This window comes from Podarcis erhardii (assembly GCF_964252035.2).
Source record: "Podarcis erhardii genome assembly, chromosome: 6".
Classification (NCBI taxonomy): domain Eukaryota; kingdom Metazoa; phylum Chordata; class Lepidosauria; order Squamata; family Lacertidae; genus Podarcis; species Podarcis erhardii.
In genome coordinates this window covers 74629069-74641790 of record NC_138510.1, presented here as the reverse complement: position 1 = coordinate 74641790, position 12722 = coordinate 74629069, and the positions used below count along the sequence as shown (strand labels likewise).

Genomic DNA, 12722 nt, shown 5'->3' with positions numbered 1-12722 from the left:
CCTTGGCTAGGGCCCATGTTCCTGATCCAAACTGGCTGGCTTTTAGGAAGCAACCGCAGTGCATTTGAGACAACCAATGTATTTCTAATGCTAAATTTGGTGTACCTACACAGTGATTTCTCAACATCATCCTACCAAGACCCATGAGGAACAGAGGCAATTTTGAAAGCTCAGAGTCCTACCATACCCATGCTCTGTGGGCAAGAAACTCTTATATTGGAGTGGATGAGTTGAAAAATGTTTATTCAGATGAAGAATCGGAAGTTCCTTAGTTTCTTAACTTTTCTTTCTTTCTTTCTTTCTTCTCCTCTGCATCAGTGTTTTTATTTTACTTAGATTAATGTTTCAGTTTGGACAGGAAAGATATTTGATAATAATCTTTGTATCTCTCTTTATAAAATCTAGTAAAAAATTATTCCAAAAAGAGAGAGGAACTCTTTGCAAGCAATGGAGATCAGAGGCAAATAAAAGCTGGATGCATGTGCCAGTTTCACATGACTACCACACCACCCACAAAGGTGCCTCAGGCTGTGTACAGAACATATATTTAAAGCACATGACTTGACCCAAAGAAGGTTAGTGTAATTTAAATACTGGTGTTAATTGCATTAACTGTGCTTAGGTCTGTCTCTCAAGTTGCCCTTCCCCTGGGTCTGATTTCTGTTCAGGGTTAGGATCCCTTCTGAAACAGCTTGAGGCTGCAGGATTCTGGCATGACTCATCCCACCCCTTTCTCACCAGAGGGAGAAGTGAGTTTGTGCATGTGTGTATGTTGGCTGATATATATAGCCAGAAGCAACCAGCAGCCTTGCATGGATCTCTGTCCGGTTTGAGTCTCTTTGCCATTCTTACCTCAACTTCCTAAGACAAGGTTACTATACTTAGTTTGTTAGCAGTGTATAGGTTACAATGCACCAGAATCTCCTAACTGCATGTATGTCACGTGAATAATTGTCTTGTTGATTTGCAGCAATAAAATACTTTGCTTTGAACTATGTGGGCAAAGAGTTTTCTTCAACATCAACTCTGAAACGCACTGACAGCAGAAAAGGGCAAAGATCCCAAAGCTTTGCTGTGTTGTTCTGCTAGTTACGCTGGTATAGGTGCGACCTTAAAACATTATCAAAGAATCCTGGACACTGTAGTTGGTTAAGGGTGCTGTGAATTGTGAGTAACGTACCAGTTCCCAGGATTCTTTGGGGGAAGCCAAATAAGCCAACATATGTAGGAGTGTACGTGTCTATCAAAGGAACATGATGGATTCAATCCTATAATTTGCATTAAGAAAATAAAAAAGGGTCCATGGAACAAATACCTCACTTTGGGAAAGAAAAGACGAGCTTGTTAAAGCCTCAGTGGCAAACTGGGAAATTGATATAAGACACAATATACCGTATTTTTTGCTCTATAAGACGCACTTCTCCCTCCACGGGGAAAAGCCCCCAAGAGCACACGCTCTGTGCGCTCTTTAAAGGGAGCACGGCTCTTGGAGGAGCCTTCCTCCCACTGCCCGGGAGAGGCTGCGCACAGCTATCCCATAAGCTGTCCTGAGGGCACCGGGACAAAGGCTCCCCCTGCCCGCAAGAGGCTTCATGCGGCTATCCCAGAAGCCAGATCCCTCTTGCTGTTCTGGCTTCTAGGATTCAGAATAATTTTTCTTGTTTTTCTCCTCCAAATACTAGGTGCGTCTTATGGTCTGGTGCGTCTTATAGAGCAAAAAAATACGGTAGATTTTTAACCTCTGGGGAAAAACTCTGGAAAAGTGACTTGAAGTTTACAGCATGCTATTCTTTGAAGGAGAACTACCTGAAAATGATTCACAGGTGGTATTTAACTCTGAGTAGGCTTGCTAAGACGTATAAGTCTGAATCAGATAATTGCTGGAGATGCAAAGAGGTGGAGGGGACGTTCTTTCATATGTGGTGGACTTGTAAAAGGGTAAAAGTACTGGGAAATTATCCATAATGAATTGGGGAAAAAATGTTTAAGAGTACTTTCCCCAAAAAACCAGAGTCCTTTCCGTTGGGGATAATTCAGACTGAAATTCCCAGGTGTTAAAAAAAGAGGTTATTTCTGTATGCTACTACTGTGGCCTGTGTTTTGTTAGCCCAAAAATGGAAAACGAGCTAGGTCCCAACTAAAGAAGAATGGCAACTTTAAACTGACAGAATATGCACAACTCACAGACTATATAGAACAAGAGAACAAGAAGAACATACATGTAAACTACAGTGTAAACAGGTTTTGATGGATGCAGTAATGGAAAACTGAGTGATAATAGCTTTTGTAAAATATACAGGGATTTATGATATGTAAAATGAGCCATGGAAAGAGAAGAAGGGAAGTCACTGATATCTTGAGGATGTAAAATGAGTATTTTAAATTGCAAAACAGAAAATGTAATAAACATTATATCTATAAAGACACAAATACCTCTGAATCAAACTCTGGATAAGCACGTCCAGTTAAAGAAGCTGTCTTGATGTCAACGTGGTGACTGTCACTAATGCAGAGATAGGCATCGTCACCACCACCCTGCAAATAATGTCAAAGAGATTGTTAAATAGCATTCCCGGGGCAGGCAGTGCCCCCTGGCTACACAGCCAAGACAAATTCACTTAAATTCATTAAGGACACATTCACTGAAGTTCCTGTTATAACAACCCCAGGACTAGAGTCAATTCAGCTTTAACTTGCACAAGTAGTAAGGGGCTGCAAACTCTGGTAGCGACATGATGCAAGCCCCTAGGTCCTAGGAGTTTGGGAGCACATACAAAAATGAGCTCTCAGGATCCGTACTACCACCAACACAAAGAATAGCACGTCGGAAGACTTTATTTGCCACTCTTGTAAAACGCCCTTCATTCAGCCAAATCCCTGGGTGCTATACTTAGCAAAATAGATTTGATAAAGTATATTATCAATGAAATGTGCTCTGTACATCTCATACTTATTCAGTGCTGGTGCAAGCAGTCATGCAGTTGGAAATGTATATATGCCCTGGATACTCATGGAAGGGAACTTCTAGCTAATTGCAGCTCCCTCGCTCAAGTATATTCTGGCTTTTTATGGTTCATTCTTATTTCCAGAAGTCTATGCAAATTCCCCAGATTGGCAGTAGGATCCGAATGGAAAATAATGTTTACGAACCATCCGCTGGTCATGAGACAGTGCAAATGCAATATAGCCATCACTAGGACCACTCATTTCCACCACAATCAAATCGACATGGTCTCGTTTGAAAGACAGAAAGAAGCAGTCGCGGGCTCCAGGATCACAGTCGGAAGGGTTTCTCACACAGAATTTGTTGCTGCCACAGTCGGATGCACTGAACTAAGGGAGACAAGAAGCCAAATTACATTACCTAATAGATCACTACTTGAGAAATGGCTGACATTCTGGAAAATGTACTCGCACCGTTGCAGGATTTTAATGGGAAACCATTTCCCACAACCTCAGATTTCTACCCAGCAATTACAGTTAGTTTCTCTGGCCATTATTAAGCTGCAAGCCTCAAATCGACATCGTTCAAACTCTGTAATTTTGGGTGCACAATACAATCCCACTCTTGTCTTAGTCAGGCAGCTCTGTTAATTGTTCGAAACTTTGCATTAGCAGGAGTATAATTAAAGGCTTTCTGAATCATACCAAACTGCTCCAGATAATTACACAAGCTCTGTAAAGATTAAAAAGGAGGTCCCTATGGATTTTAATGAGGAGAAAGAATGAAATACTGTCTGTTCATTTTGCAGGAGGCCGAGTGCAAAAAAAAAAAAAAACCCCACTCTGCAGCAAATAATCATTTAAAGAGATTACCCTAAAGTTCAGTATTGGAGGCAACAAGATTCATCTAAGTTTTTGAAATGGTGGGAATGATAGTTAATACAGTACTTGACAAGAGACAAGAAGACTGAAAGGAAATCTAATCTATAGCTGCTACCCAAAAAGGCAAACAAGATTCAACAGAAAGCAGGTGACTGATGCAATAGATTCATGAAGAGGATTAAAAGTGTGGTTTCATGGTTGGAAAATCTGTGTAAAGGCTGGCATCTATTTCTGCACTTGCGTTTGAGCCAAGGATTAGGCAATGAACAGGGGAAAACGCTGAGCCTTGGGCATAAGACTTCAGATCACCTTGAGCCCCATTTGTCATGAAGATTCTTAACGCAAGAAATCTTATCAGCCAATATATAATTTGTGTGACCAAGATGTGATAAGGCCTAGTCATATTGCACACTCCTTCCAGTGTCCACCACCGGGGGGCATGCAGTTTGAACAAAATTATAGCCCTGGAAGCACATCTAGTGTGAGTTATGGCGCATTCTGGCACCATGCACCAAGATGCAGATAGGTATCTGGAGGTATAAAAGTCATCTGGCAATGGTGGTTTGGAGCCAATCCATGCATTCCTTAGCACACAACAAGCAGTCAGCTGAGAAGGCTGATACAAAGTGCAGTTGGGGCTATCCTTCAGCATGGGTCAAAGGGGCACTTACAGGGCTGCCATACGTCCGGGATTTCCTGGACATTATTGGGATTTCAAAGGTGGAAGTGACGTTTGGGGGGAATTTCCAGAAGGCAGTGGCTTGTCCTGGATCTTCGGCAAGTAAACCGAGAAATCGTGGGGGTTTTGCGTTTTCGACAACTTTGGGGTCTTCCTAAAAAACGCTTTTGGGGTATCCTGGTTTTTACTTTTGGAAATATGGCAACCCTAGGCACTTATACTCAGTGAGAGGGGAGTGTGTGACTGGATACCCCAACTCTTTTTCAGGCTGCAATCTTCCCTGATGAAGTCACATTTTACTAAAATCCAAACAGTTCCGTTCACGAGCTCAGCACTACTTACTGGTTGGGTTAGATGAGAAATAGGCAGGGAAGTTCCAACAGTCACCTCAGTCACCACAGGTGTTGCCAAGGTTGGTGTATTGGGCTGGGAGATTGTAGGACCTGGAATTTTTACCCAAAATACTCTAAATTTTTCTACAACAGTGACTCTGAAAACAAGACAAAAGCGAGATTTGAACCAAAATTGTGTACTGTTCTCTTCTGCATAGAACAAGTCCTTCCTGAAATCCAAAACAGATGTTTTGGACCAGCTTTCTTTAACCTGATGCCCTCAAGATGTAGTTGGGGGTCCATTTCCATCAGTCCCAGCCACCATGACCAATGGTCAGGCATAACAGCAGTTGTCTGCAGTGCCCCAAGTTGGGGAAGACTGCTACATATTTATTCCTGTGTTAAGTTACCAGGAAATAATCTCTGACCTTATACCATTGCAAGAGAGTAATGGTTGCCACCAGTCATGGTGGCATGGGCCTGTCACCCAGAGTTTCAGATTGGTGGAGAAGATAGCAGGTGTTTAGTTGGACAATGGAGAAAGATGTGCACAGTGAAGACTTGGTTGGTACATTTCCCTGCAAATATTAGCAAGCTCTGTGTGTCAAACAGCTTTCACCATCAAAATGCTTTGGACTACAGCTCCCATCAGCCCCAACCATTGTGGTCCTGCTGGCTGGGCTTGATAGGAACTGTAGTTCAAAGCATCTAGACAGCACCAAGTTGGTGAAGGCTGCTGCAGAAAATCAAAACAAGGCCACAAGCTTGTCATGCAGAGGTTTCAACTAGCCTTGCCACACAGGCAGGGAAACCCATCGCCAATGGGCTTAATTCTCTGCAAAAGCAAATAAAAACATTGAATAAGTGGAGGTGAGTCATCTCTTAACATCTAAAACATGACAGCTTTCAGGAAAGAGAAGTCTAAAATAAATATTTTGAAAGCCACAGGAATATAGATGCAACAGTGGTTTTGGTGATACAACAGTAATGTTACTTTTTTTAGTCATATTTACATTGATTTCCTTTTACAGAATATCAGAAGCAGGCTTTTAAAAGAGGGAAGCCCTTTACTCAGAACAGAAATATGTTCAAGACTTATAGGAACATAGGAAGTTGCTATTAAAAAGGTAAAGGTAAAGGACCTCCAGTCAAAGGGAACTATGGGGTGTGGTGCTCATCTCACTTTCAGGCCAAGGGAGCCAGTGTTTGTCCACAGACAGCTTTCTGGGTCATGTAGCCAGCATGACTAAACCGCTTCTGGTGCACCGGGACGGAAACCAGAGGACACGGAAACGCCGTTTACCTTCCCGCCACAGTGGTATCTATTTATCTACTTGCACTGGCATACTTTCGAACTGCTAGGTTGGCAGGAGCTGGGATAGAGCGACAGGATCTCACCCTGTCATGAGGATTCGAACCGCCAACCTTCTGATCGGCAAGCCCAAGAGGCTCAGTGGTTTAGACCACAGCGCCACCCGTTGCTATATACAGAGTCAGATCATTGTTGTCTACATTGGCCGGCAGCAGCTCTCAAGATTTCAGACAGGTTTCTCTCTTAACCCTACCTGGGGATTTTTTTATATTATAGAGCACCTTGTGCTCTCCAGATGAAGGGTGCTACAAAAATTAGAAGAGGAAGAGGAAGAGGAGGAGGAAGAAGAAGAAGAATTGAATTGCTACATACAAAGGAGATGATCTCCCACTGAGTCGCATCTTCTTCATAGCAGTATTGCTGTTTTTGTATATAAGTTTTGAAAGGAGACTAACCTAAGAACACTCGGTCAGAAGATTCCAGCTATAGCTGAATTTGTCTTTATTATTCATACTTACAGAAATTGTATTCTCTTTGGTGCATCTCTAGGAGCAATCCAATAAGCATCTAGGTGGCTTTTCTTGGATTTACTTGTATGGCTGACAGCTGAATTCTGTAACATACAAATGCCCCATTTAAGCATTACGCAGTGAGATCATGCAAACTACGGTACTCTGTTCATGAATCATCTAAATGGTTAAAGCAGTCTACCACAAGTTGCATTTTAATATTTGGCTTGTATTGTAGGCTTATTGACATCACATACTAACGAGGTCATTAAACTCAGTATGGATTAGAAGAAAAATATTTCTCTGCCAACACTAACTGCTACCAATGGCAGGAGAAAAATCTAGGTGTGCTCATCTGGGGATCTTTATAATCCAAGCAAGATTTGAACCAAAGTTTCCCCACATCCAGCCATGACATCAGAGTAGAGTCACGTGAATTTTAATTCATAGTACATTCACATAAGCTCAGTTCAGGCTTGGGGTTGATCTGCATACGTGTTTCATGAAAGTGACACAAAATCTTGAGAAACGCTTTAAACAAAAAAATAGGTTTGTGTTGAATGGGGGGGGGGTCACAAAAGCACAGATAGATTTTACTCCAGAGTTGTTTATTTTATCAATGTTTACAGGATCTAACAAGAAGATAAGTTCTAAGGATTTCATAATGCACTTATTGGTGGCAGCTAGAAAAACAATAGTACAACATGGGGAAAACCCTGCATAATGTATCTTTGAAGACTTAGTATGGAAACATATGGTATAGCAATATTAGGGGGGAAAGAATTACTTTCTCCACATGTTTGATACAAGGAAAATCAAAGGCATGGGATTTTAGTGTACAATTTAGTGTGCAGTGGACATTGGAGAATACGAGGCATTACCAGAGGTGGTGATAAGGGTGTGGCTCTGGTGAAGTTGTCATCGACTATGGACCACTGATTATTGTACACTTTGAATCATAATGTAGGATTTAGATAAGATATATATGAGAGATATACTATATCATTTGGATCACCTCCATAATGGTTTGTGCTTATATAGATAGATGGGTGAGGTATAATTAATTTGTTGTTGTTGTTGTTGTTGTTTCATTTGTAGACTTTGAGATTTTTGCTTTTGTGTACAGTCATGGCTATCCTCCCATATGAAAATAATGATTATTATAATGATTACTTGGTGGTCAAGGCATATGCCAGTTACCAAAGGAAGCTCCATGTTAGAAAAAGTTTGAAAACAATTTTGGAAGCGGTTTCTGGAACAGCTTCTGAAAAAGGAAACCTAGAAATTTGTTGTTTTGGTTTTTTAATACATTTGTAACAAGATGGGCTGCTGTGCTATGTATATTACAAAGGAGAAGTGACTTTGCTCTGAGGTCCACTAAGGTACTCTAGTTACATATGCTATGGAAAAGACAAACTAAAAGCTAAGTTTAGAAATTGTAGTCTAGTAGCAGCCATTAACACACTTTCATGTGGATACCCCAGTAGAGGGAGCACTAACATTTAATTGTTGCCAGTAAAGGAGAACATTCATCCCGAGCCAAACTTCTGCCAGTTTCATTTATAAATCTTAAAAGAAAAAGAAAAGGGTATTTTCATACTCATACAATTTATTTCTGCTATGCCATGCCAAGCAGATGCAGGTGGGGAAAAGTAGCAACAGCATATTCTGCTGCTGGGGGGGCCTAATCCACTTGGAACTAATAGGGAAACCTGCTTGCCAAAGCCATCTGGAAGATGCAGGGACTCTTACCTTAACACGCCCACAGGTGAGGACCTGAGATCTTTTCCTGTCAGCTAGGGCAAAGGAGCCAATGGCAGGCCCCTCCAGGTTCTCAGCACTGCGGGCTTGTAGAAAAAATCCTTCAAACGCAGGTCCGGACAAACTAACTGAAACCAGGAGAACGAGGGAAGAGATGGCTATTAATAAGCTCTAGTTATGTCGCCAGCACCTACCTGCCTCTAACTATGTTTCCAGGAAAGGGAGGAACTGGGCGTACCTTTCTCCCTACCTGCTGTTAAGAACTGTGAGCTGCTGGTCTAAGATGCCTTGTAAATGTTTCAGTACCTCATATTCTTGTAACCTCCGGACTAGACTACTGCAATGCACTCTGCATGGGGCTTCCCTTGAAGCTACAACTGATGCAGAAGCCAGGTTTGTTGGCGGGGCCATACTATGCCTGTTCAGAAGCAGCTTACCTAGTACCTTCCAAGCCCAAATCAAGCTGTTCACATTCGCGTTTAAAGCCCTAAATGACTTGGCCTCCAAATAAATAAATAAATGACTTGTGCCTCCTTCTCTATAGAACCAACACAGGCATCAGCTGAGGGAGCCGTGCTGGTAGTTCTGCCGCTGCGAGCGGATTTCTTGGGGCCACTACTGACACCTTCTGGTGAGAAATATAATAATTACGAAAAACAACAGCCAGGACACACTCAAGAAGGGTTGGTGTCACAGGAGAGTAGGGCTGGATGCCTCCTGAGGCCCACATCACCACCGGTCCTCTGTCCCTGCCTCTGTTCCTCCTGAGTGGCTCTGTCTCCTCGTGTCTGCTCTGTCTCCTCTGCCCACTATGAGCAGGGCCAAGTGCAAGGGGAAGGAGCAGCTGCAGCCTCTTAAAAAAGTAAAAAGGTAAAGGGCCCCTGGATGGTTAAGTCCAGTCAAAGGAGACTATGGGGTTGAAGCACTCATCTCCCTTTCAGGCCGATGGAGCCGGTGTTTGTCCACAGACAGCTTTCCGGGTCATGTGGCCAGCATGGCTAAACCGCTTCTGGCACAAGAGAAGCCTGAGCACACGGAAACACCATTTAGCTTCCCGCAACAGCATTACCTATTTATCTACTTGCACCGGCGTGCTTTCGAACTGCTAGGTTGGCAGGAGCTGGGATAGAGCAATGGGAACTCACTCCGTTGTGGGGATTCAAACCACTGATCTTCCAATCGGCAAGCCCAAGTGGCTCGGTGGTTTAGACCACAGCACCACTCATGTCCTGCTGCAGCCTCTATACACCTTGCTCTCTCCACCTAAGGAGTGGTGTGGATTAGGTCCTGACCAGGGCTGGATTTAGGTTTGATGAGGTCCTAAGCTACTGAAGGTAATGGGGCCCTTTATATGTCCAACTGTCCTTTGTCAACAAAAACTTGTTGCTGTTTTTGTGTTGAATATATGCTATATGGTAATTTATGGACCTAACAGATATCTAACCAGTGATATTTTAGGGAGCAGGCTAGCAGGTGGGGCCCATTACTTACATCATAGGAGCCTACGCAACACAAAACACTGTTGCTGTATGTAGGTTTTATTTTGTTTTTTATCTTATATTTTGGAAATGTACATCCAGTTTTTTTCTTTACATTTTTTTTGGGGGGGGGGGGGCTAAGCTATACAGTCCATACCTCGGGTTACAGATGCTTCAGGTTGTGTTTTTTCAGGTTACGGACCACCGAAACCCGGAAGTAACAGAACGGGTTACTTCCAGGTTTCAGCAGTTGTGCATGCGCAGACGCGCCAAATCACGCTTTGCACATGCGCAGAAGCGCCGAATCGCATCCCCCGCGCGTGCACATATGTGCAGATGTGGGTTGCGAATGCTGTGGGTTGCAAATGTGCATCCCACACGGATCAAGTTCGCAACCCAAGCGTCCACTGTAGCTTGTTTAGCTTATACAGTGGTACCTCAGGTTAAGAACTTAATTCGTTCTGGAGGTCTGTTCTTAACCTGAAACATTTCTTAACCTGAAGCACCACTTTAGCTAATGAGGCCTCCTGCTGCTGCCACTGCACTGCCGGAGCACGATTTCTGTTCTCATCCTGAAGCAAAGTTCTTAACCTGAAGCACTATTTCTGGGTTAGCGGAGTCTGTAACCTGAAGCGTCTGTAACCCGAGGCACTGTATGTAAATCCGGCACTGGCCCAGATGAAGTAGGAAATCAAATGGGCAAGAATGACACTGGCAAGGGGGTGGGACTGAGGGCCCTTCAACGAAGGGCCCCACAAAACCTGGAGCACCACACCCAAGTATGTGAAGAAGGCAGCGAGCGTTATGTCCTTCTTGCTGCGGACGGTAGTGAGGCAAGAGGATCACAGTACCTTTCACGTGGTCCCCTGGCTTGAACTCCGTCACATTTACTTCAACGGTGTGCTTCGGGAAGCGCTGAGGCAAAGAGTGTCCATGTAGGGGCATCATAGTCTTACACGCCTCTCTTACTTTGCCATTTGGGAAGCCGGTTGATGGGCCAGAAAGGCAGGCGAGGACCCAGAGCATCAAGGCTACTCCAGGAGACTCCATCTACAGAAAAGGAACAAAGTTTTAGTCCCCCAGAAACATTTCCAAAAGCAGCAGATTTATTTTTTAAAGCCATGGCTAGGAGAAACAGGCCATTGCTGTTCACCCCTCCCCTCTTTAAAGGAAGGAGCTTCGCCCAGCTACATTACCAGATCTTTTTCTATAGACTATTTCTGCATCTTTGTATATCTTCACAACAACTCTGCGAGGTAGGTTGGGCTGAGGATGGCGAGCTTCATGGCAGAGCTGGGATTGGTGCTGTGGGTTAAACCACAGAGCCTAGGACTTGCCAATCAGAAGGTCGGTGGTTCGAATCCCCATGACAGGGTGAGCTCCCGTTGCTCGGTCCCTGCTCCTGCCAACCTAGCCGTTCGAAAGCACGTCAAAGTGCAAGTAGATAAATAGGTACCGCTCCAGCGGGAAGGTAAACGACGTTTCCATGTACTGCTCTGGTTCGCCAGAAGCGGCATAGTCATGCTGGCCACACGACCCGGAAGCTGTACGCTGGCTCCCTCGGCCAATAAAGCGAGATGAGTGCCGCAACCCCAAAGTTGGGCACAACTGGACCTAATGGTCAGGGGTCCCTTTACCTATACCTCCAGAGTTACTCTAGACATGACACTACACTACATTGACTCTTCAATTCCTTTGCCCACCATCCTCCCACACTTTCAAGATTTAGAGACCTAAAGTGGCTGTTTTCTTTAGTTGCCTGTAATAATTTTGAAAAGGTACAGTCGCTGCACAATAACCAATCAATCCTACATGTTTTGACTTGCATTATCTCCTCTGTCTATTAGCTATACTCCAAAGGAAGATCTGTTCTCATTTCCATTTTAATTTAATTTTGAAAGACAATCCGTTATTCATCCAAATATTCGGGAACTAAGCCAGTGCATTGGAACCCAAATTTCATGTGAATCTATTCCAGTGAGTGATGCCACAGTTACTAAAATTTATATTTCAGAGCATGGATAGTTTTTAAACCAACTATTGTTTACTATTGGGGGGGCGAGTTGGGAGCAGGTTTGTTGCACAAGAGCACTAAATCCTGAATTTGTACAACTTGAAAATGCAGGTATTTGATGGAATCCCATCCACAAAATAGAGACAATCTGGATGTGACCATTAAGCACGATGTTTTCTCTACTCCCAATACTGATAATTATGTCATGCAGCACATAGACTGAACAGACTAAAAGTGTCACCTATAAAGCCTTATCTCCAAGCCCTTTCAGAGGTAATCCAATGGCATGGAATGTTCACACACATTTCAACTGCTGAGCAAGAGTATCAGCAACGAAATCCCTACAGAGCTGCTTCTATACACAGTGAGGGACATGAACTTTTGGACAGAAAAAGGCTTACACATAACGCAGGAATAGGAGGTGGGGTTTTTTAACTGTTCTTATTTTATCTGTAAGCTACCTTGAGTCAGGGGGGAAAGGCAGGATATAAATAAATATATAATAATTATAATAATATTTTTTGCAGGAAAGGATACTAAACAGGTAAACAGGTTTAGAACAGGAAAGCCGGGTGAGGAAAATATCAGAGGAAACTAAGAACAAGGAGCTAAGATGCCCTGGGCAATGAGCTGAGAAACAGAGGGGCTTCCAAACTGCTATTGTGCACTCGCAATTCTATTACTGCACCAGTAATTAGTGCAGTAATTTGCACACTCCGAATTCTAGAATTGAGCAAAAAGTTTTCCACTTAGAAAAGTATATACAGCAGTCTCTTTGCCTTCGTTCAAGATCCAATTGGCTGGTCTGCAAC

The 12722-nt window shown here is 43.3% G+C and overlaps 1 protein-coding gene across 5 annotated transcripts in view; it reads right to left on the bottom strand.

The window, feature by feature from the left end:
- The window catches only part of LOC309343831 (ferric-chelate reductase 1-like), a 36864-nt gene that overhangs the window by 9116 nt on the left and 15026 nt on the right, over positions 1-12722 (bottom strand). For 3 of the 5 annotated variants that reach the window (XM_081865930.1, XM_081865927.1, XM_081865926.1), the window contains 6 exons: positions 10748-10946; positions 8410-8546; positions 6667-6761; positions 4847-4994; positions 3151-3333; positions 2434-2535 (listed from right to left, as the gene is read on the bottom strand). In XM_081865930.1, the coding sequence (XP_081722056.1) occupies positions 2434-2535; positions 3151-3333; positions 4847-4994; positions 6667-6761; positions 8410-8546; positions 10748-10946 (864 nt within the window). Of the gene's footprint in view, positions 1-2433; positions 2536-3150; positions 3334-4846; positions 4995-6666; positions 6762-8409; positions 8547-10747; positions 10947-11708; positions 11849-12722 lie in introns of those variants that run through there. The other 2 variants (XM_081865929.1, XM_081865928.1) reach the window with 2 other exon arrangements.